The sequence below is a fragment of the Athene cunicularia genome (assembly GCF_003259725.1).
Source record: "Athene cunicularia isolate RWA chromosome 10 unlocalized genomic scaffold, athCun1 chr10_part1, whole genome shotgun sequence".
NCBI lineage: Eukaryota > Metazoa > Chordata > Aves > Strigiformes > Strigidae > Athene > Athene cunicularia.
In genome coordinates this window covers 9081038-9104926 of record NW_020799112.1, presented here as the reverse complement: position 1 = coordinate 9104926, position 23889 = coordinate 9081038, and the positions used below count along the sequence as shown (strand labels likewise).

Genomic DNA, 23889 nt, shown 5'->3' with positions numbered 1-23889 from the left:
TAATAGTTGCTTATTGCGTCAGTAGTCATTGGGTTTTGTGGAACTGTTCCACGTTCCACCGAAACACAGCAGGAATCCAAAAGTTAATGTTAATTCATAATCATTAATTCATAAGATTTATTGATGACTGAACTATTTAAGAGGTATCCTGGACTTTTTACAAACTCTGTAAGGTGATGCACTGTGGAATAAAAACTGTCCTTGGGAGTTCTTAGATGTTCTGCAACAGTGAAATTTTTTGAGCTGTTTTTTAACTCTTAATGAAATATATGAGACATAGCAGGTCACTTTGGCAGTTTAAATAGTCTGCTTTTTCATTTCCTAGGACTTAAATTTACTTGCAGAATATCTGCAGAATGATTTGAGAAGCAAGATAATTTAAAAAAAAAAAAAAAATGTCAGGCATGGTTCTTTTTCCCAAATCACAGTAAACTATGCCTGACCTTTTTTTGTTGTTGCTGTTATTGTTAAATTACATTATTGAGCTTTTAATGGCATTGGTTCTGGGATTATTTTTTTAATGGCAAAATTAGTGAGGAGCATTGTGTGAATAGGATACATGCCTGCCAGGACCTTTATTTTTTAACATGTGGTAGCTTACAGTGATATCTGATCCAGCTACAAATAAGACACGCTCATTTAAGCAACAGTCCTAATCGTAGCAGCATCTCCCACCATGATAAGACTCCTGCTTCTGGTCCAAAGATGAGGATAGACTGGTTGTTAATGTAGTTCATCCTGCAACACAGCCAGCAATAAAGGCAGTCTGCTGTTATTTGAGAGCTGAGAGTAATTTAATATTCTAGCACTCAACTTAGTTTGTCTCCAACTCACCGAAATGTTATATGGAAAGCACTGAGCAGTGCAGATGAATCCCTATTGGGAAGGACATGCATCGCTTGCTGTGCATGTGGTCTTTCCAGAAACACTCCAACATGAAGAAGAATGGAGTCCTGCTGGAAGCTGGAGCCATTGCCTGGCTTGGAAGATGTCCTGGATGTGGCCCTGTGTTTCACAGTCATGCAGCCAAAGAATTTGCAATGCAATCTACTCAGCAATGGGATTATGCTTCAGAAGTGTTAGGTGTGGGGTTTTTTTAAAAAAAACAAAAGTTTTCATCATCAGAATCTGTTCCAGATGATAATTTAGAAATACAAAAAACAGAGCCCCAAAATAATACCATTAATGTTGCAGGCCCTACAGATGATGCACTGGAGAAATGCAGGCCACCCAATTTCACTTAGTGGGTCAACTCTGAAATCTAAAGATTGCAGGGAAAGTCAGTATGCTTTTTAATCTTTCTTGCTGCTCATGGTCTCAGAATGCCTCTCATGATTTTTTTTTTTTTTAGCTGACAAAAAAAAATCTTAAGTGTTCCCCATTCTGCTTCCAGATCTCTAGCAACCTCCCAGATAACCTACATGGTCCAGTTAAGGGGCTCTTTGCTGATGTCTGCAAGACTCACTCAATAAATCAAATTCTGCTTCCAAGCAGAGATTGTGAGAACTGTAGCCTTGATTACAATCACACATTTTCCTTGTAACGTATTACAAAGTTCTCAGTTTAAAAGGTAAATGAGGGTGCTCTAAATTTTCAGTTTGGTAAGCAGTGGGTTACTGGGTTCTGTGCCTGCAGGAAAATGTAAGGTTAAGTTTTCAGAAAAATCATAACGTATTTTTGTGCTCCTTGCAGTCGTTTGACAAGTGGCGTTGTTTTCAAGATTCTTCCAACCTGTAGTTACTCATTTCCTTGTTATCTTGATGTCAAAACGCATTACGTAGGAAATTACGGTTTAGTTACTTCCTCAGCTGTTTTCCAGGTGCAGTATTTCTAAAACCTTCTAAAAATGTCATTTTTTCTTCATTGCTAGTCAGATCAGCATTTAGTAAGACACCGAGGTGATTGCAGCTTGTGTAGGAAGATCCCAAATGGCCAAACCCAACAGCTCTGTGGTTTCAGCATGTCAGCTTCGCATCCTTTCAATCCCCTGGTTTTTGGCTTTAGAGGTTTCTACTCCACATCCAGAGAAGGTTGGGTAGAGGAAACTTTTACTGGAGAAGGCATCCAGTGGCCAGTCCTCCTGACTTAAGCAACAACTTTAAATTTTCCTTAAGCTCTCCAGGGCTCTTTGACCTTTATTTAGTTAGAGTATCCCTTCTAGGAAAGCAATTATTGCCAGCCCCTTGGGTGGCTGCTGTAAACCAGGCTTTGCTGTACTGGAGCGGTTGTGGTCACAAGCTCTGTAGTTAAGCATCAGGTTTAGTTTCTAATCCTTTCTTCTTCATAACCTAAAATAAATTAATTTTGGTTTCAAAGTTTCCGTAGGTTGTCTCAGCATAATAGTGTTAAGACTTAGGTGTTAAGTTTGGCTTTTTTTAAATTATTGTTATTAGACTGTATTGAATTAGGAAGAAAACGAATTTTTATCTTTTAGTTTTAGTGATATGATTGTATTGTTCCAGTTACCTTAGAAGCCTGAGAAGTGAAGACTTCCAAGAGCAAATCCTATTTTTACGAATAGGAGGCAGCTTTTAAAAACTTGCCTATTTTGATGAGTCAGGCAGAAATTTAAAAGAAAAATTAATTAATTGTACTCATGAATCCTTAGTCTGATAGCTTCGCGAGTAAGTAGTGAGAAGCTTTCCATGAGTTTCTTGAGTATTTCTGTTAAGTGCCCCCACAGAGATACTCAGTCTCACAAGACTGCAGTTTAATCTAGCTCAAGGACTTTACAAACTCTGCAAATCAAAGACCTCTTTTTTTTTTTTTTTTTCCTTTTTGAATTCGTACTCTAGAAACATTTAGCAGCATCAGTTAACACTAGTGTGGTGTTAATGCTGACCTATGAAACATTTCAGTGTCAATAAATTTTCAGATTTTCCCATCGAAAAAATAACTTGCACTTAATACATGTATCTTATATGGTTGTTTCTATTCCCTTCTTTTTTTTACCTGGTTAAATATATCCCCCTATTGCTACAGCATAGCCTTAAAAATTCAGAGGATGTTCAGCTTGATCAAATAATGCAGTGAAGATCATTGCCTCTCAAGTGCTGAATTTCTTAACCTTATGCATCAGTGCTACATTTTGCTATTTCTCTAAATGAAGTAGGAAACTCCAAAGGCTTAGAATGAAACAAGACTTTATTTTTTCTTTAGGAATTTCTCTTTAGATTCTCAGATATTGATTTAAATGTATGAATATCTATACTTAACCTTGAAAATTTCTGGAGTTTTGAAGATTTACATGCAAGAAAAGCTGGTGTTAGGCTATACACACATGTGTGTGCATGTGTACACAAACCCACCGTAATTTGTCCTGTGGATAAGTTGTTTTAGGGTATACTTCTATTGAGACAGAAACTGTGACCTTACTAGTGTATGAGATTCAGAGACTTATATAGGAACAAGGTAAAACCACAGGTAGGAATTGCTGAATAATTACCTTTAGACCAACCTGAGCAAGAACCTTCCCAAGAGGGCAAGCTCATTTAATGGTTCCTAAAACTCAATCTTGTGGATGTCAATGGTCATGCTTGATTATTTGCAGCAGTGTTTTATGAAAAAGCAATAAAAATGCATCGGGAGTGTACAGAGGAAAAAGGGAACAATAAATGGGTTTAGTTTTTCAATTGAGTCCCTTCGGTGTGAACAGGTAGAGGCTACGTTTCATGCTGCTGTGCCTTAGCTATTTGAAATGTGCGTATGTGTGTGTATCTACCCAAAACACTGCTGTGCTCTGCTAGCTTATGATCGACAAGAGACCAGCAATGAGAGGAAAAAATTCTTATGTTTGTTTTAGACAGAAAGCAATTACAGTTACGGTTAAAGGATTAACCTGTTTTTCCAGCTACCTGTACACTTATCTGCAAGGCCCTTTAGAGAGCCACACTAACAAGTACAAAGCTTGACGAGAGGTAGAAAATGTCATGTCATACACTCTAGATTATTCCTGATGTTAATTACACTCTTCCACTTCTTTCCTTCCCTCTTCTGGGCTCTGAAAAATATCCCACAGTGGCAAACGCTGCAAAAGTGACAACCAAATAGCCCCAAGTATCTACTGACTTACTTAACCAGGAATGTCTGCATGTGTTCAGTACGAATGTAGGTTACGCATACATGATGCTTTCAAGAACTTGAGGAGCAGGTAGTGCTGCTGAGAGAATAGCTGGTTCTCACGTGATTTGAGGTGTTAAAGGTAGGCTGAGTGTTTTGGTGGATAAAACACTGGCCTTTCGACCTTGGTTCCCGTCCAGCTAGAGATCTGGAAATAAATGAGTTTACTGCTGACACTCCAATCCCAGCAGACGAAACTTCACACCAAAATGCCCCCACGTATAATTTGTCACATTTGGCATCTGCTACTAAGAAAAGAGCAAGAAGTGACCTGGCGCAGAGATGTAATCATCTTTCACCTTCCTGCTGGGGGTGGGAGTATAACGGGGACAATCCAGAAATGCTTTCAAGTCTGGGCCTCTGAGCCACCTCCAGATATCACTGTCTTCTGCAAACTTGTTACTTGTAGGAAATCACCTGCCATTAGGTTTGTGCAAGGCTTTTGAAGTAGATTGGCTAGAAAGTCAGAAATGGATTTTTTTATTTTTTTTTAAGGAATGCTGTGAAAGAAGGTTGTCCTTGTAGGAGTAAAGCTGGACATGTACAATATTGTTATTTGCTGGTCTCATTGAAACAGCTCAGTAACTGCACTGCATTTATTACATGTAATTGCACCTGGCAGCATTTCTGGTGCATCTAAAACTTTAAGTTTGTTTGAAAAAAAAAAAAAAAAATCACTATTTGGCCACAAAGTAGAATGCAGCTACTATATAAGAATATGTGTATTCTTTGAAAGCTTTAGTAAAAGAGAAGCTGGAGTGCATAAAAACTCTTTAATCCTAGAGATTTTATAGGCTGAAGTGATAAGCCAGAAATGCTTTGTAAAGCACACACTTTGTGTATTAAATACTGCCATTTCAGCATCAATGGCCAAGTTGCAGAATAGGAGTATCTGCCCAGAGGAGATGATAATTTTGAAGACAGGGTGTGCTGGGGAAACCCAGAGGAGACTAGAACTGAAGTTTGTTTTGCTGGGTTCTGCTAACTTCCCTCTTGTGGCCATAGAGCCATAGGACCATGGCATTTCCTTCTGCACAAGCCTTCACACTGAGGAGAGCGCTTTGCAAAATAGCTGTAGCTGTGGGGAATGGGGAAAATTAACCCTTCACAGAGAGGGAGTTTTCAGATGAGAAGAGGGAGTAGAACCTATTTGCACTGAGTGTGGGAATACCAACCTCTGCTGCCCACGAAGCATAGCTGAGCTCGTCTTTGAGCCTGCATGGCTCTGCAGCCTGGTTTACTTCTGGGGATGCGTTAAGGACAGGCTGCCATCATTCTGCTCCAGGGCTGGCCATGGGGCTGGCCCCCGCAGGAGGAGGTAGGAGGAACACAGGTTTGATCTTAACACAGAGCCAAGGGCTTTGCCATCACTTTCTTGAAGGTTTTAGGTAGAAAGCTGTATTTGCTGCTTTTCCTGTTATAGGGAGATTGTGAGCTTTCTTTTTCTTCAGAAAGGATGTGATAAATCTCTGAGTTCTAGTTTCTTTGAGAAAATATTTCACTCTCAAGAAATTGTCTGTTGGGGTCAGACCTCTGAAGGTGTGTAAAGCATGGGATGTTTTTGGTGTATATTGCCAGTCAAGAACTACTCCCAAATTTCATTGACATGAGTGTTTCCAAAGAAAATAAGCAAGTCAGAGCTGTATCTGTTGAATTTGCTTCTTGAGTTTGTCCAGGTAAGCCTCTAAACGGGAAACTGGACAGAAAACAGAGAATAGGTGCCTTATTCATGCTTATTTATGGGTTTACTGGACATTATTTATTTCCTGAGCCTCCGTAGTATCTGCTTAGTGAGAGTAAACAGATCAGGAGACATTTCAAATAATAGGTTTGAGAAGTAAGTGAGGATAATACTCAGACCTGTAATTCAAGCTCTTACTGCTTAGATTGTAAAGGATTGGTTGGCTTCTGGACACAGTAAAAAAAAAAAAAAAAAAAAAGAAGATGCAGATAGTAATGTTATCATTCCCTTCAAAAGAGAGAGCTTTTGGAGGGATTATTTTGATATTCTCATTCTCAGGTCTTCATTTAGATAATGTGACTTTCCCTAACTCCGTGGAAGTCAATAAGGTTTATACCTTAGCACTTTATAAATTAAATATTAGGAGCAGTGTTTGAAGTTTAAAACCCTCCCTCCTCCTGCTAGCTCAGATTTTCTGCTGCTGTGCTTTTTTCTTTATGCCTGAGCACCTTGCTGACAAGTGCTAATAACAAAATGCCAAGAGAGGGTCCAGTCGGAGTTACCACACATTAAACATTCTGAACTTGTCCTTTTGCTCATAGATTGTGCATAATTAATAATTAAACGGTTTCAGTTGTAATGGGTTGACCTTCTTGAACTGTTCATTATTCACAAGGCAAAGGCATCACTCAAACTTTTTTCCTATTGCCCTTCCCTGTTCTCACTGTGAGTGCACGGTTTGGCTGGTTTTGAGAAATCAGAGGCTGATCTTGTCTTCTCCTGCAGCAGATCCTGATTACAGAAATGTTGCTTGGATGCGAAGGGAAATAGCCAGTCTTGGGAATAAGCTGCCTGCAGAAGTAAGAGGCCAATGGTCATTGACCCTTACAACAGTTTGTGTCTTTACTGCCATTTTAGCATTCTCAATATATAGGTCTTCATGATACCGGATAACAGGTATGGTATTTAATGAAAATGCAAGAACCATTTCCCAGTTTAGAATGAATATACCTATTCCTCATTCCTTTATAATCTTGATTTCCTACTTTTTTGCTTCTATAGTATGATTTCACTGTGCGGGTGGGTAAAATAAGGCAGGCTGGCAGTGCAGCTAGACCATTCCGTATAGTTACATCAAATGTGAATGTATTGCCTCACGCAGACAGCGTAGACTTGGTAGACATGTGTATCTTTGCTTTGTTTCCTCATATTCCCATCTCCTTGAGTGTCAGCCGAAGTCCAGGCAACTTCAGGAAACAATATAGGATGTATTTACTTTGTGTAGTTTTGGAAATGTTTGCTTTATACCTGATACAACAACCTTGTGATTGCTCAAGTTACAGAGGTAGCAATATAGCAGCACTCTCTCTCATTAGAAATAACTCTTAACTACAAAACACTCTCACCTTTCTGCTTACTCAAATGGTCTTGCACAGAACAGTATCAGAAATCAAAATATTTCGGTCATTGATTTCCCTGGGCAGACACTGAACAGATGTTTTCTCTTTCTAACTAAGGTAAATACAGCATTTGAGGCAGCTTCTCAGTGTTCAACTTTGGAAGCAGTTGAGGGCCCATGCTTTCCTGGCTGAGCTAAAACCAGAACCTGACACCTTCTCCCCGTCTTACTGATGCTGTAAAGTAACAATTGGCTTACATTTACAGAAGTGAAATTAAAGTTTTTATCTGCACTGATCCATTTGCCCTCAAATGGATTTCCCAGCAAGTATTTTCTTGAGATCGATGCACTCTCCCAAAAGGCTTATAGTTTGTCAGGCACAGAGCCAATAAATTTGTGGATGTGCAGTCTAATATCCTTGAGAAGACTGTATTAATGTGTCTAGTTTTCATACCAAGATCCAGTTTGTGTTCATTGCCACACACACACAATCTCTTCCTGGGCTCCTGCAAGCAAACCAACCAAGGCATGGCCGTGACTGAGAGGCCTACAGCAGAAGAGCATAGGCCTGATGGCATTGAAATACCTGCATTGTACAGAAAAAAAAAAAGCAAGCATTTTACACTTACTTTCATCCAGGTGAAATTTTGTGGCATGCTTATGCGGGAGCACCTTGTCTCCTGGCTGTGGGGCAGTGCAGGAGTGGCAGGGTCAAGGTGTTGATCCTGACATTGAAGCAGCTTCTTCCCTGGCCTGCGTGAACCCTGCTGCCAGCTTAGTTTGGGATAGCCAAAGTGAAACGCCGGTGGCTTCAGAGCAGTCCATCAGCTTCTCCTTCCCTCTCATAATGAAGTTTCACTCTATTATGGGTCCCTCATCTCTTTATGATGGCAGAAATTATCACCTACCAGATGAGTGTGAAGCGCCACGCGCCTGTCCAGCTCCCCTGATCCAAGCTGGCAGCCCCATTGCAGGGGCCGTTGTGACAAGCTCCTTGCTTGCATTTTACTTAAAATAAACAGCAGGGATGGATTGCTGGGCAGAGCCCGAGCCCAGGGAGTGGGCTCCGATAGCTTCACGCTGTACTTTTCAAAATGGTCTGTACTATGTGCCAAGAGCATTTCCTACCTGTTCTGCTTTGAGTCTGGCCTACCTGGGAAAAGTGGCTCTTGGCGCTTCAGGCACCACAAGCCCAGGAAGGCTCTGCTGGGCACGAGAAAATGGTGGGGAGAGGCAAAACCTGCTGGGCTCCGTGCCGTATAAGCAAGGCTGACATTTGGCTCTGCGTTTTCTGTATTAATATGAATAATTTTCGTGCTCAGTTCTTTGAAGTGGAGAAAGTTTAATTGCACTGCTTATTTCCTTGTGTTCCTTCCACTCTCCAGTGGAAACCTTCCTATATTGATGTCATTTGTAAGTTTAGAAACAATAACCTCTCCCTCACCCGGTCTAAGTTCAAAGAGAATTTGGGCATGTTATATCAAACACTCCTTGTATTTAATAGAAGTCTTTGAAAATTGTAAAGCAATTTTGCCTTCTCCTTTTACTCTTCAGTTACTTTTGATTTAATTGTATTTTCCAGCAGTTTCCAATTGTTTGAATTGGAAACAAAGCCTTAATAAGAGTTCTAGTTAATTTTCTGTCTTGTAATTACCGATCTCATTTTTCTGATAATTGGCCACAGCAATTATATGTATATTTACTAATCACATAGGAGGCTCTGCAGTTGTGTCTATCTGCCACCATTGATAATGGCACACACATTGCAGAGGTGCTTTTATCATCTTCTTTTTTCCACTACATCAAAGCTATTTCCTCGCATTCTCAATAATGAATACATGCATGCATTTGACACAGTTGTGTGCTAGAGAAATTGTTTGGCTCCCACCAAATGCTGCACGCTCTGAGTTTCTTGCCTGCAGCGCTGGAAGGTTGTATGTAATGATATATTGCTCATCCAAATGGCCAAAGCACTCCAAAGCACAGTGAGATTAAAATAAGTCATTCCTTTGTTAATTTAAATAGGTGCATGTATCATACTTTGCAGGGTACTTTGTGTAGGGATGTCAGGGAGGAAAAAAGCCGCCGAAAGGTATTTTTAATAGCAAATGAGAATAGATGAGAATGGAGTCATTTGCAGCTGCCTGTTTTATGTGGCTCTCTTGTTCCAACTGTAGGTCTAATGAGATGACACTGTTAAAGTACTCTGCAGTGTAATTTCATTACATCCTGAGCTGTTACACTATAAACACAGTGGAGCTCTCTGTCATTCTTGGAAAAACTCCTAAATTCGTAAAGCCCTTCTTTGCAAATGGTGATGTTGTTTGTTCCCTGTTTGTAATTTTTTTTTCTTGTGCTCTTAGGTTGTTGCTTTTTTTTTTCTTTCTTAAATACTGGGTGGTTATTTTCTACCGCTAGACCGGTAAATCCTGTATTTTTTCCTCTTAAAAATTCTTTTGCCTTTTAAATCTAGAACAGACAGCATATGAGGACAGCCTCTAAAATGAATAAGTGTAAATAAACATGAGTGTAAATAAATAGCAAATGCAGTGAAAGAAACAAAGGTCAACACAAGAATAATTTCACAGCTCTTTGTTAATTACAAGACCATTTGTGTGTTACTTAAATAATCATTAATTTCTCATTTACACTTTCCCTACCTTCCTTTTTACCCTGTGGCTATCATTGTCCTTTTTTCACCTCCCCTCAGTGTCTTTCCACATGTTTTTACCCATTGTGTAATACTCATTAGTTGAAATTCAGTGTTTTATAACACATTCTCGGAAGAATTTGTACCTTTCTCCATCAAATACTCTGTGTGAAAAGGGGCTTTGTCGCTTCCTTTTTTTTTTTTTTTCCCTTTTTTTTTTGTTTTGTTGTCGCTGTTATATTACTCTCCTTAAAAAAAAAAAAAACAAACCTTCTCTCCTTCTGACTCTGCTTCTTGTTTCAATCCAATCCCAGGAATCGCCCGTCCTTCCAGCCGGGGAGTTCTCTGAGCCATTTGTACACTTCATCACTCAATGGTAAGCTCAGTTTGCAAACATGCCATGCCCTCAATGTAAATGATACATGCCATTAACTCTGCAGCTCTGCGAGACCTTATGGCTTTCCTTGCATCCTTTCTGAGAGAAGAGGGACTTGGGGGCCTTGGGCAGATGGGGCAGCAAAGCTAAGCAAACTGTTTAAATTATGTAAACGTTATTTACACAAAGGGTCGTAAAAGTACTTACAAGGGTTTTTCCTGTTTTAATAAACCTGCCCTGAATGTGGGTGCAGTCTTGTGCACTGAGACTCCGAAGAATTCATCTAGGGGGTAAAGAGGCCACAAAGACTTGTGTATAATATCATTATTCAGGGCTTTTTAAAATATTATGTATAAAATTGCCTCAATATTTAGAAAGGCAAGCAGCCTTGATTAATTCATTGGCTTTTCAGTAAGTAATTTTTACTGAGAGTCGTATTTTAAAACACACCACTGGGTATGTTTTCTTTCCTTAAAACTGAATAGTTCATTGAAAACCTTTTAAATTAAAGGAGGATTGGGGAGAGGAGGAATTTACAGGAGAAAGAATACAGTTCCTGAGTGACTAGAGAATACAAATCTTGAGGGTAAGCTGTCCTGAAGAAACAAAGTGAAAGGAAAAATCTTTTTTTTTAACTGTCACACCCCCCCACACCCCCTAAAAAAAAGGTGAGGGGGGGCAGAAGAACAAAGCTTGAATTCTGTATAAACACGGTGTGTTTGACGGAGAAGCATCTCTTCTGCAAACGTGCACTTCCAGGGCTGGATGCTCAGCTGTGCTAAATCAGATGGAGCCATCTCAGTGTGTGCCACGGCGAGCTTCAGGGATGTGTCCTCCTCAAAGCCCTCGGCCCCACACGGATCTGTAGGTCGGTCTCCACAGCACCTTCAGATTCTCTGCTGTATGCCAGGGTCACCGCGGCAAAAGTCACCTATAAAATTGAATTTTGAATACATAACGTAGGAGAAGGTACCTCTCGGGACTGGCATGGTATGCAACAAATAATGTAGACACAAAAAGCAGTCTGATTATCAGTTAATTAAAGTAACTAAATAATTAAAGTTTGTGTAACATAGGCCTCTGTTTTCAATAGTTTCAGTTTACAAAGAGCAATGCTATTTGGAGGATTCTGCAGCGCAACTAACTGATGTGTGTGGAGGTGTATGCTTTTTATCCTTGTGAAAAAATTGATGACAGACCGTTTTAAAAAATTCTCATTGAGGCAGAGGGAGGGATAACCTGTGTTAAAATTTCCACAGATGTCAAACTGAAGCATAACTGATGGTGGCTAATAGCCTTGTTTTCCCTGGGGATGCAGCTACTTTGGACTGTCAGATTAGAACTGCTACCAACCTACTCGTCAGACAGCTTGCATTACTTGCTAATGCCTGTATCATTTGAGGTGCTTGTAGTTATTTGTAGGGAAGGTAAATTGTATTGTTAATATCTCCGATTTACAGCACGGATCATCTAGTATTTTAGAGATAGTGTTAGATCAGCTGTATATTTTAGTGGAGGCACTACTGTTTTAAAAAAAAGCAAATAAAAAGAAACTATATACTATTTAAGCAATCAATTCCTAATACGTATTAGAGATGTCAAGTGAACGGCGTATCAGACTTTATGACTTTATGCCAATTACGCCATAAACACTGGCTGTTTGGATGTAATCCAATTAGTCAGTAGGCAGCTCCTGATGGTCACCTCTGTGCCATGTTATTGTGTTCCTTCATGCAGCTAAGCACAGCCTTCAATAGCTAATTGCACCTGTTGCACAGAAAACTAGGACTATTTGGATGAGAAACATGATCTTATAAACAGGTTAATGCTGTGTAATGAACTATCACCCTGCAGTGTAATGGAAATAAATGTGAAAAAATTAAGGTAGAAACCCCAGGGTATTGTGCTTTCTCCTGAAGCTGTTTAGTGTTAGAGTTAAATTTCCCACCTGTTTGGATAATACTTTGTGTCGAGCAATGTAATAATCAGTAGCAAAATGAGAATCAACTTACTGTGCCTTCTCAGCTGATTGGTTTTCAATGATCTCTCTATTTACACACAGTGTAAATAGTTACAAACAGTGTAGACCACTGCACCCCATAAGGGAGGGAAGGAAGAAATCCATTTACATTTTGGCCACTGTTTGGAACCTTGTTTCCTGTTGACACATGATAAAGTTAAGGAATGCATTTAAATTCTTCACTCTACGTTAAAAGAGGGTATCTTCAATATTTAAGCAAGTACAATAAATGAGCCGTTGTTCATATATGAACTTTTTGTTTTATGACACATAGCATGAAAAAGCAGCCAAAGGAAAGGCCAGCACCTGAAGATTTAATGGTAAGTGAAACTTCAGAGCCCCTCAGTATGTATTTGTCTGTGAATACTTTTTATTCATGTACATAGAAGTATATCTGGTTTTTTCCCTGCATTTTTCAGTATGTACAAATTTAAATTCTTTCTGGCTTGTGCAGCAATTACATATTTACAGAGAATACGCAAACCAAAGGTGGAATTATGATTCCACTGAAGTTGATGGGTATTTTGCTGTTACCTTCATTATGGCCAAATCTTCACTTGTGATTTGGGGAGTTAATATAGAACTTTCACAGCCAGTGTCACGTTTCAGTCAAGGCCGTTTTGATGCTTAATACACAGGCTTTTCAGTTAGTATGCCCAGGGATTACAGCTTAATGTAGGTCACTCTTTTTCATCATTTGCCAGTCTTAACCTTTCAAAATCTGAAGATTGAAAACAGAGGATGTGGTCAAAATGGTGTATTTTTAATGAAATGCAGATGTTGTTTTCACTTATACCAATGTAAAATGAAATTAGATTGGCTACAGAAGATTTAGTTAATACTTAGCTTTAGTCTATCTGTAGAAGGGCTCTCGGTGTTGGAATCTGAGCTCAGAGACTACTTCTTTTCTCTGCAATTGTCATTTTTTCAGTAAGACAATAACCGGGTACCTGCTCTCAAGCTGATCCCTTGTGGATGTGTATTTAGTGGGAATGCTGTTTTGACTGTTTTTAAGCAGCTTAGAAGAATACTTTATCAAACAACTACGACAAATATTTACAGTAACTTATATGGTAGATAAAAGTTGTAGTCCCCTCTGACTCGCATCAAATATCTTTGATTTTTAAGTGCTTCATTACTTTTCTTTGTGCGCTACGTTTCCTGTAACTTGGAGGCTTATGTAAAATCATGAGAATTTATTTTCTGTGCATTAAATATCTGAGAATAATTTTGACAGATTTTAACAAGATAAGGACAGGTTTGCATCCTCTCATTTCTTGGTTACATGCTGTGAACTGCAAGTAGAATAAACAAGTGTTTCTATTGCAGCTATTCTCTAGTTAAAGGCTAATCTCTGAAGATGCCCTGGGGCAGGTATCTCACAATCCAGACTAGTCTCAATTTAGATACTGGTTAGTAAAGTATTTAACTGTGAATCTAATTTTAAGGATATTAACTTCAGTAGATCTACATTTGAAGTTAGGCACCTGCTTAAATACCTTGGTAAAATGAGGCCTTAAAGTTTATCGGAGCCCCTCCACTTTGTGGTGTTGTGTGTCTCATACGAAAGGCTTACACTGCCTTATTTTGTCTTTTTTATTAACTTTTGATGGTTGGAAAATTCTTGCAGTTAGTCACATCTGAGAAAACTTGGAACAGGTTCTAGAGATGTAGACACATTTACCTTGTGCACTATTATGCTATGGCTGGATAGCTTAGCTATTAAAACACGGAATAGGGTTTCATAAAACCTATATCTGTTTGTAAATGCATGTTTCAGTGATGCAATAGGCCTGCCACTTATAAATAAAACATCTGCAGATCGCACATACCCCCATAAGTATATATGTATGTTTGTAAGCAATAACACCACTCCAGGGTGTAGAGTCATAAAAATGAGGCCAAAGGGTGAGTGCCTGCAGTACCAGGGAAATGCACAGATTTATCTTTACAACTACATGCCCTGGAGTGTGCTAGTCTCCTTTTAAGGAGGTATTTTGTAAAATAATTTTAAAATTATAGTGGCTCAGGAGAAAAAAAAAGAACAAAAAAAACCCAAAAAACAACAAACCCACAAACCTTCCTACTTTTTAAACAAAATCTTTTGTTTAATGCATTTTTCCCCTCATGTTACTTTGTGTTCAATTATAAATGAACTTGCAACAACAAGTACTAAAGCAGGAGGTAGACTCTGCTGAAATAAAGAAGTGACCCAGTCCTTGCCTGCGCTGTTGCTGACCCTCATAAGCTGCCCTAAATTCCCTCCTCCAGCTTGATGGGCACAGAGCACCCTGAGCACCCTGTGCTTTTTTGTCACACACTCACTATTAGTTCCGTAGTCGCTCACCAGTCAAGCCCTTTACATCCTTGCACTTACCCAGTCTTGTCAAGGAGCACTTTATAAAATTAATCTGCGTTTATACATTAGCATAATATGTCTATATACACACAGCATATCTGTACATACATAGACACATGTGTATATAATTTACCATACTTGTTTGGAAAACAGGGCCAGAACAGAAGGTGTTCAGTATCCTCCGAACTGTAGAATTGTTCACCACAGTATCCTTAGAATCCCACGTCATCCGTTTCTGAAACCTCTGTTGTAATTCTGGTGGCTATCTCCCTGTTGTTAACTATCAGAGTGGGCAGAGTGATGCAGATACTGTCAGTGAAATCCTGGACTTGTCAAGGTCAGCTTACCATTGATGTAAATGAGAACAGGATTTCACCTTGTTCATTGGGGTTTGTTGCGTTTTTTATTTAGAAGAACTGTACTAGCGAGGATGAAAGGTGTAACACCTAATCATTGTTAGCTTCAGACAAAACAGCAGCATGCAGGCTTTCTCCCCTATGGATGTTAACCGTACTGGAAGTCACTATTTTGTAACCAATTTAGTATAATTAAAGACTGAAAGCAAAATGAAGGGAGCAGAACATCAATCTTTTTCTACTCTCCTGATAATTGGTGAATTGTTAAATGCATTTTAAGAGCTGACTAACAATACCTGGAGTGCCAGACTGGCAACTCCAATGAAGTCACAGGGTTACATCAGGGATAGATTTACCCTGTCGATCATGTTAGGAAGCCCCTTTTTATACAAGTCACTATACACATTTTGTCAGAAAATAGGGCCAAAGCCAAGTCTATATGAAATTCCTGTATAAAGTCAGGCTTTCTAATACCATAGGTACTCTTGTGCAAGCGAATTCCTGATTTCCATAACAGCTGGCATAAATCAGGTTCCTGTATTTACACTCAGTCACTATGCCCTTTCTGCCATGTATCCATCCACAAAACAAGATATAACATCAGTTTCTCTGTATATACATAATCAACAATTTAATTGTTTCAAAGTATTTCAAATTAGCAGACTTGTTCCACAGAAGTGAAAGTCATTTCATTAAGCAATAGGAAAATTGTCCATCCAGGGAAAAGAACAATGTAATTCACTGGTGGTTATTCTGAACCTTTTGCTTACAGTGTCTGCTCTTTTGTCTCCAGTTTGTTCCCTCTTAAGAGAAAGACATACAGTCAATTAAATTGACCTTACTCCTGTTTCAGCACCAGGAAAGACTGCACAACATCTTAGCCTATTCCTCTGTCTCTCTTCTCTCCCATTCCAACTGGAAAAGGAAAATCTCAGCAATTCTTCTGCCTAAAGATTTTTTTTTTCCCCTGAACTTCCTGTTTTCATTTAAAACATGGAGTTTTCTGGCATCGCAAGCCTGGCTCCCAGAGAAATGCAGACATATATATTTAACAAGTGTGATGTGGCAGTACGGGCGAGGTTTAAACTCCTACTCGAGCCGCGTGTGTGGGTAGGTATCTGTGGGCTGGTTTGGCTCAAGAAGCTGTAGATCTGACTGTATTTACGGTATTTTTCAGAAGCTTTCCATTCTAAGCTCTATTTAATGGAATCTATGCATAGTAAGTAATCAGGTCAGAGAGAAGCAACATCCCCTGTTTGAGATCAATCGCTGGCTAATACTTTATCTAGGCCACTTTATTATCTCATGCTGATTCCATTCCCATTCTCCTCCTCCTTTGTAGCATGCACTTCAGCTGTGGTAAAAGTACGTATTGCATACATATTAAAAACATATACCCATTCTATCTGTATGTAAATGTGTGAGACACAGCTGGATATTGCAGGAGTTTGATTTACTAATAGTTATTATCTGTTCTAGCTGTTCAGAGGCAAAGAGAGTTTCAGAAAACAAGCTAGCGCAGAAATTGCCTTTATGATATCACTATCCTGCTTTAGTAATTGTTTAAAATCTCTTCTTTAGCTGGAAGCTTGGCCTTTTATTTTGCAGATTGTATGCGCTTTTCAGAAAGCCAGCAGAATTGTTGAAGTCTCTCGTTGAGTTTTTTGTTAGTACAGCATTGAACTCTGCCATGCTACATATGGCTATTTAAATGAAAGCGATTTACTTAAAGAAATTGTGTTTGGAATACCAGAAGTCAAGCATGTAGCAGTTATTCCGTTATGCTTTCCCATGGATGCATAAAAGTACGGTCTTTAAGATGCTGTTTGGATTTCTCAAAGTGTTGGGCGAGGAGAAGCAGTGCTTTTGGCCACGGATACAGTCACCTTCTGCACTCGGTTACTTTTGCACAGGTCTAATAATTTTTTGTTCAAGTCTCCAAATTTTAAGCATAATTGATACCTTTTCTACTTTTTTAAATTACTGATGCTTTTTGTGTTGGTGTTTTATTAACATAGAAGATTGTATGATAAATTGTACATCATCTGTGTCAAAACCACTGACCTGCTGGAAAACATGTTCTACTTTGGGTTTTTTTTATTATTTTAATACCTAGTGCAATTTTGAAATTTCCTGTTCCTATGTGTTCAGCAATCCTTCTCTCCATTTCAGGACTGGCGTTTAGACCAGGCAGTCTTATCTCATTAGCTGCAACGGGCATTTTTTCAGATAGATTGATTGTTTGTATATTTGTATAGATATGTTAAGATATGTGTCAGGATATTACAGACTCTCAGAAATTGATTCTGGCTGGCTGTTTCCCCATCTCCAGCAACTATAGGAAATTAAGCATGCAAAGCTTTTAAGTAACTATATTCTGGAGGACCTGGACACGAGATCTTACCAGGTAGAGCTAAACTTGTTCGCAGCTCGTTGTGTTAAACCATTGCTTGTAGCTCACAGGAGATACTTTTATGGTTTAAACAAACAAATAGAGGATCACCATAATCCTACCTGGATTTTCCTATAAACCTCCAGAATAAAGCCAGTAAAATACTGCCACTTATATTTGTCAATAAAAGGGATTTCCCCCAGCAGCTAATTTGGCTTTTGCATTACAGCAGTGGCATCGCTGACTGAGTAGCTGTGATGGTGTACAGGTTGGGCTGTTTTGGTGTACAGGTTGTTTGATGGCGTTAACTTCTGGGAAAGACCAGAGGACCGTCTGCACTTTGCTTTTCACAAACACATCCTGTAAATCTTGTGAAGACAGCTTTACAGATAAATGTTTTCTGTCTGCGCCTATCTAGATGTTTATGCGTCGTTGCTGGACCACAGTGAGCCAAGAATTTTCTCTTTTTGGCTACTTAGAAGCATTAGGGTTTTTTTTCCAGGATCAGCAATGATTTGTCCAGTGTAAAATTGTCTGTGCTTGGACCTGTGATGGATAGCTTTGTTTGCAAACATTTAGACTCTCCTCTGTCACAATGATCCCAGTTATTCACCTCATGACAAGGAGAAATTCTGACAGACACCAAAACACATGACAGATGTGAAGGAAAGGGTGCTTTCCTGGTTTCCCAAGGAACAAAGTACAGAGCCAAGTATTTTAGCTGTTGCAAATATAATCATAGAATTATTTAGGTTGGGAAAGACCTTTAAGATCATCGAGTCCACCATTAAATATATATGATAAATATAAAACTATCTTCACTCTATCAGTTCAGACATACAGTGGACAAGAGGTTCTGGATCAAATCCTGGGTATGTTGGAGGAGTGTCAGAATTTATGTTGACTTCATTGATGCTAGGATTTCACACTATGGCTCAGGATGTGACCGTGTGTTCATTATCTTCCTTGCCCAGGGTAGCTCAAGAGTTGGAGAAAAAAAAAATTCTTTCAAGTGGCAGTGTTGCTCAATCTGTTCCCCACTCAGCTGAAATGGGGAGGGGTGGGTTATGGATCTTTTCCCCTCTCTTTCAACAAAACGAAACAAAACAAAGCTGTCTGTCTGTAGAGGTATGATTTTCTCTTTGTCACTTGAGAAATCAGCTATCGAAATGGAGAAATATGTTCTATCAATGTCACTAAATCCAGCAATTACAGAAGACTAAGACTGTGACAAGTTTAACTTGTGAGCATTAGAATTTGAAGGTGTTATATTCATCCTCTGTCTTCTGCAGGCCCGTTGCTCATACAACCACTGACTTACAGAGAATATGAACATCTGACTTTCTAACACGCCCTAAAGCTGCACAATATACTAGCACTTTCCAGTGAAATGTGAAAAGAAATAACTTGAGTTGGCTGGAAGAAGTGTTGAAAATCTAAGGAAATTGGACAAAAACAAATTTGCAACAGCTTAGAGTGATATAGTTAATATTTTTGGTTACTTAAGTCTCCTGGGCTTTGCAGTTTAATTTGAGCAAATGTTTCATTTGGCACTTCTGGTTGTTCTGTAGTTCTCCAGGCACAGAGACAAATATTTATGTCTCACTCATTTTGGTAGCAGAATTGCAAATCTTTCAATTATGATATGTTGAGAAGTTGTTCATTTGTCTTGTTGATATTTTTATGTCAGCTGTCTTCCCTACGTATTTATTTAAAAAAAAAAAATAATCTGTTAACAGTTCCAAACTAAGAGCCGTATCTTTAATTCCCAGAATATTGTCCTTCCTGTTCATTCCAAATTCATCAAGGAATTTGCTCTAACAGGCAACTGTTGAAATCTGTGTACAATATTTATTACTACAATGAAACTGGAATTCTCAGTTCATTCAAACACGCTGCATAGATTAAAATTGCTGGCATTTGTCTAGTACCAGCTACTTGTGGGTCTGTATTCTGATTAGCACCTCAAGACGCTCCTGCAGTATTAAATAAGAGTAATAATTGCCTCTGAATAAGTAGAGTATAAAGCAGGAGATACAGATATGGCTTCTTAGTGACCTGTGTGCATTATGCCTCAAATCCCTTAATCAGATTTGTGCCGGTTGATTCTTGCATCCACAGAAATTCAGCTGGAGGATCAGGGCCTAAAGTAGTAAAAAATCAATTAATACTACTTTCTAATTTGTGCGGTTGACAAAAACGCATATAAATAGGGGACATTTTTCTACTTAAGAGGGCCGCACTGAAAGATTTTTTAATTGGATTTTCATTGTGATTGACAGCATTTGATTATGACAGTAACTTTATTTGGCTGGACTGTTATAGCCCTCTTGTTCAGGGTTTGGGTTTTTTTTTTTCCATCAAAGCTCTTTTTTATCCTCTGAATCCCCAGCGGAGCAGCAGTGCCTGTGAAAGAGCCTTTTAGCACCTTTGTTGCAGCCATCCCTGGTGATGATTGGACCCAGCTGGTAGTAGATAAGAAAATGTGCCTTTCACAAAGAGGTTGTATCTCCCGTCTCCCTCGTTTCAATAATTTTAAGAGCCCCAGAAACCTGTTGAGGATTAGAAGTAGCTTTAGATGTGAAATGAGTGTTAAGTATTAGTAATCGGGAGATTAGGGCCCCGGGGACAATGGGAGATAAACAACTGCAATTAAGGCAAATCTGCCAGAGTAAACAAAATTTAGCAGAAACAGATGCCCTAACCATTTTGGGGGATTGATTGGAGGGCACCGAGGAATCGATTTTTGTCTTGTTTACACTTCCAAACCCCTGTGATAAACTGGGAGGCTAAATATTTCATACAGCCTGATTTTAGTTAATTTTTTTCCAGCTCCTCACAGTAGGTCTGCTCTCTTCTAACAGTGACCAGGCCCGAGTTTATTCAGCATTCACAGGGAGCAGCTAATTGTCTATGAAGGGCCCCTGTGTTTAAATGGGCTTGACAGGAATTTAAATTTTGTTTCAATCAACCTCTGTGCTCACAGCCTGCTCCAGTTTCTAATTTTTAAATTAAACATGATTTTTTTTTTTTTTAAGCTGCGGCCTCTCCTCCGGAGCCGGCTGCTCGTGCTCCCACCCAAGGCAGCTGCCGCAGCACGGGAATGCGCAGGTTTATTAAGGCCGTAATAGCGAAGCACGACGAGCCGCAGCCGTGGAAAAGTTCATTGTCCCATAAATGTGCATCTGCCTGCTCCGATTTAATGGGAGATGCTGGGGTAAACGCTCGGCTGGTGTAAATCGGGACGGCTCCGCCGGCATCTGCCTGCATGGCTGGAGAGAGCTGGGGTTTCCACTGGGGAAAGGCTCCCGGTAGGGAACGGTGGCATTAAAATACAAGTCTGAGAATGGAAATGGTTTTCGTGGCCTCGGTCGTTTGTTCAGTGACCTTGTGAGAGATTCAAAGGAATTTTTTTTTTTTTTCCCAAGCCAACTAGTGGTGATATATTTTGCGTTCTTCTCTGTGTTTTCAGCAGGGCTGCGCACGTTTATTTGGATGTCATTTTGTACCTGTGCTTTTTCTGCTCCTGAGACGAGGTGATTTGACAGTATGTTCATGTTTGATCATTTTATCCTTGCTCTATTTAGTCTCTTTACTAAATCTGGCAAATATGGGGATGATATTTTGCACTAGACGCAGACAGTGTGTAGGCATGTAGTGCAATATGATTGTACAGGGTACTTTTAAAAACAACTTGTTCATTTGCAGAAACTTCATCACGGAAATGCTAGTGAAGTGGAGGCTGTTTCATTCTCCCTTTTTGCTTCCAGCCAGATAATTTTCTGGGGTTTTTTTGCTTTGTTAGTTGTTATTAGAGTATATATGTGTGCAGACGTGTGTATGCACACAGCATTTTTTACTTCGAGGTTTGGATGAAAAACACTTAGGAGATTGTTTCAGTTTACTCGAGCTTAACAATTTTCTTTCTTTTTTTTTTTTTTTCCTTTCCTCTGTAAGTAGAAACCAGTTTCTAAAAACTTGGAGAAAAACAATCACTTTTTCCACCCTTCTTTCTCAGTACAGGGGAACACTTAGTCCCTGTTGGAGGGAAATACTATATCAGCTTTTAATGTCTGGCTCAGTTTGGTGTCAGCAGGACCGTTCCTGTGCTCATGGCGAGGCATGAGCTGAAGACTCTTCTACAGGTGCATCTACTTCAGTATTAGAGTTCAGGTCAGGTGTGCCTTTTTGGTGTGAATCTCTTGCTCTTTCAGAGCTACCACTCTTTCATTCTCATCACAGACAGGTCTTGAAGCTCATGAATTGAATCAATTTCAAATGAAACCAAACCAGAAGATGTGCTCCAGGCACACGCCTAATGAGCTCCAGCTACTAATGGGCGCTGTGTCCACAGACCAGACCGGAGCTGGTCAAAAGTAAAACCTCTTCCATCCCTGAAACATTGCACCAACCATTTCACTCTGCGGATCTGCTTCTGTTGTCGACAGCTTGCTAATGTTGACATACTCTATCAGCCTTGGGCCACTCTCTCTATTCCTCTTCTACAGCTCTTCTTAACCTCAACAGCACTTGCAAAAGCATGCTCCAATTATATTTCGGTTGCCTTAGTTTTTTTTAAGAGTCATCACAAAAAAAAAAAAAAACCTTTGCTGGGAGTTAGCTCGTTTTGTTAGCTAAGCACCAAGAGGCATGCCAAGCACAGTTATCGGTTTAACAGCAAATATCAAAAGCAAAACTGCTGTGGAAAGAATGATCTGCAGATGGGCAAATAGACCCCTCTGTGTCACAGCCAAAACCAAAACTCTGTAGTAAATTTAAGACTAGTATATGCCATGGAAAGAGATCAGACCCATCCGTGTATGCACCCGTGGGCACCCTGGGGTCCAGTAGGAGGGGACTGAGTAGTTTGAAGTCAGGTCCATGATACAGAGTGGAACTGCACTGATTCCTGCTAATCTGACCTGAAAAAAACTTCCCTCTTGACCCTCAGTCTGATGGTGACATACCAGCCTGGACACATTGGTCAAGTGCACAGTGGGTCTCTGAGGGCTGTTTTTAGGGCCACCAGCACATCATTTGGCTATGGCTAATGTCCAAATCTTCAGAAGAAGCTTAAAAAATGGATTTTAGTCACGATGGAAAGATCTCTATTGCTGTTTGACAATGGAAATTCAGGTGTGATGTATGGATAGTTCCTCTTCAGGTTAAGGTTTTCAGGTTGAAGTGAGTCTGTTCTTTATTGGTCCATCCGTTATGCTTGGGGAATGCCAATATTTAAAGACAAATTCTGTAAACCTTAGCAGAATTGTGGTGCCTCAACAAAACTACTAAACCAGCAGAAAATCACTTGCAATTAACTTTATCATATAAAAAGTAAATGTGCATTGGTAAAAGTTAATCTACAAATAGATAAATAATATAAATTTAAAATTTTAAAAACTGAGTCCTTCTCAAAAAAAAAAAAAGGATAAACCAGAAATACAGCTCCAAAACTTCACCACTTAGTGGTGTTATCCATTTATCTTTGATACATTTTGTATCATCTTTTCACTGTCTTAAATATCATCAGAGGGATAAAATCATTAGCGTGCTAATCTAGATAGCCATACTTCTAACACTGACCTAGGCTAATCTGCCTTTGCAATTTCAAGAACTATGTCTGACTCCTCTGAAAGTAACCTTAAATTGTAGTCTTGTAAGAATTCCAGAGCTGTATCCTTCACTCCTTCTCCTAATGAGGTTATGACCAAATGCTCATTATAATTGCTTTAGACTCCTTTTAATTTTCAAGCTTATTAATCATAAGAAGAGTTATTTAAAATTGCATAAATTAATCTTAGATTAAAAGCCCATCAAAGCCTCGAAACAATTAAGAATAAGTAGGATTTCCCTGGGGCAGCAAGTTTTATTTTAATAGTGTAGTCAGGTGGATATCAGAACATTGAAGTATGGTAGTGATTAATGTATGCAAAATTTAAATGAGAGTTTTTAAATGGCAAATCTAAATCACATATTGACCTAACTGTAGGCTTTAACTGCATTGTCTGTCATATATTTAAACTGTTTAGTAATCAACATTTTAATTACAGTGTATGTTAGGGAGGCCATGCAACAAACAAAACTCACCACTTCCCAACATTCTGCGTGGAACTGTTTAGCAGGCTGGGGCTGTGCTGTTAGCTGCGCAGAATAAGGAATGAGGAAAGAGAGCAAAAACTTCAGGAAGACTAATGATACTTGATTTTGCTTATGGATGTGTTCTTGTCCCTGCTTCATCTCCACCCAGAAAATACCACTGATGAAGGTGGCTCCCTAGCCCTCTACTACCCGTCCTGTTCTCTGGACAAATCGGTCCTTTCTGCTCTCTGAGGTGGCTACAGGTGATGTTCTCGTGAGGGTGGGAAATTCTGTGAAAACGTTACCTTCTGGGTGCTTTTGTCTTCTAACTCTGGGGGTCCCTGTGCCCTCAGCCCACCAGCTCTAGTGAAGTGCCATGTCTTTGGCTCCTGCTATGGGACATGTCGCTCTAGCAGCCAGCCAGAAATGGGCTCTCAGGGATGCTGAATTCCTCACCAA

The 23889-nt window shown here is 39.4% G+C and overlaps 1 protein-coding gene across 1 annotated transcript in view; it reads left to right on the top strand.

The window, feature by feature from the left end:
- The window catches only part of MAP2K5 (mitogen-activated protein kinase kinase 5), a 139549-nt gene that overhangs the window by 104040 nt on the left and 11620 nt on the right, over positions 1-23889 (top strand). Inside the window, exons 20-21 of the mRNA XM_026855965.1 lie at positions 10164-10225; positions 12520-12565. Of these exons, the coding sequence (XP_026711766.1) occupies positions 10164-10225; positions 12520-12565 (108 nt within the window). The remainder of the gene's footprint in view (positions 1-10163; positions 10226-12519; positions 12566-23889) is intronic.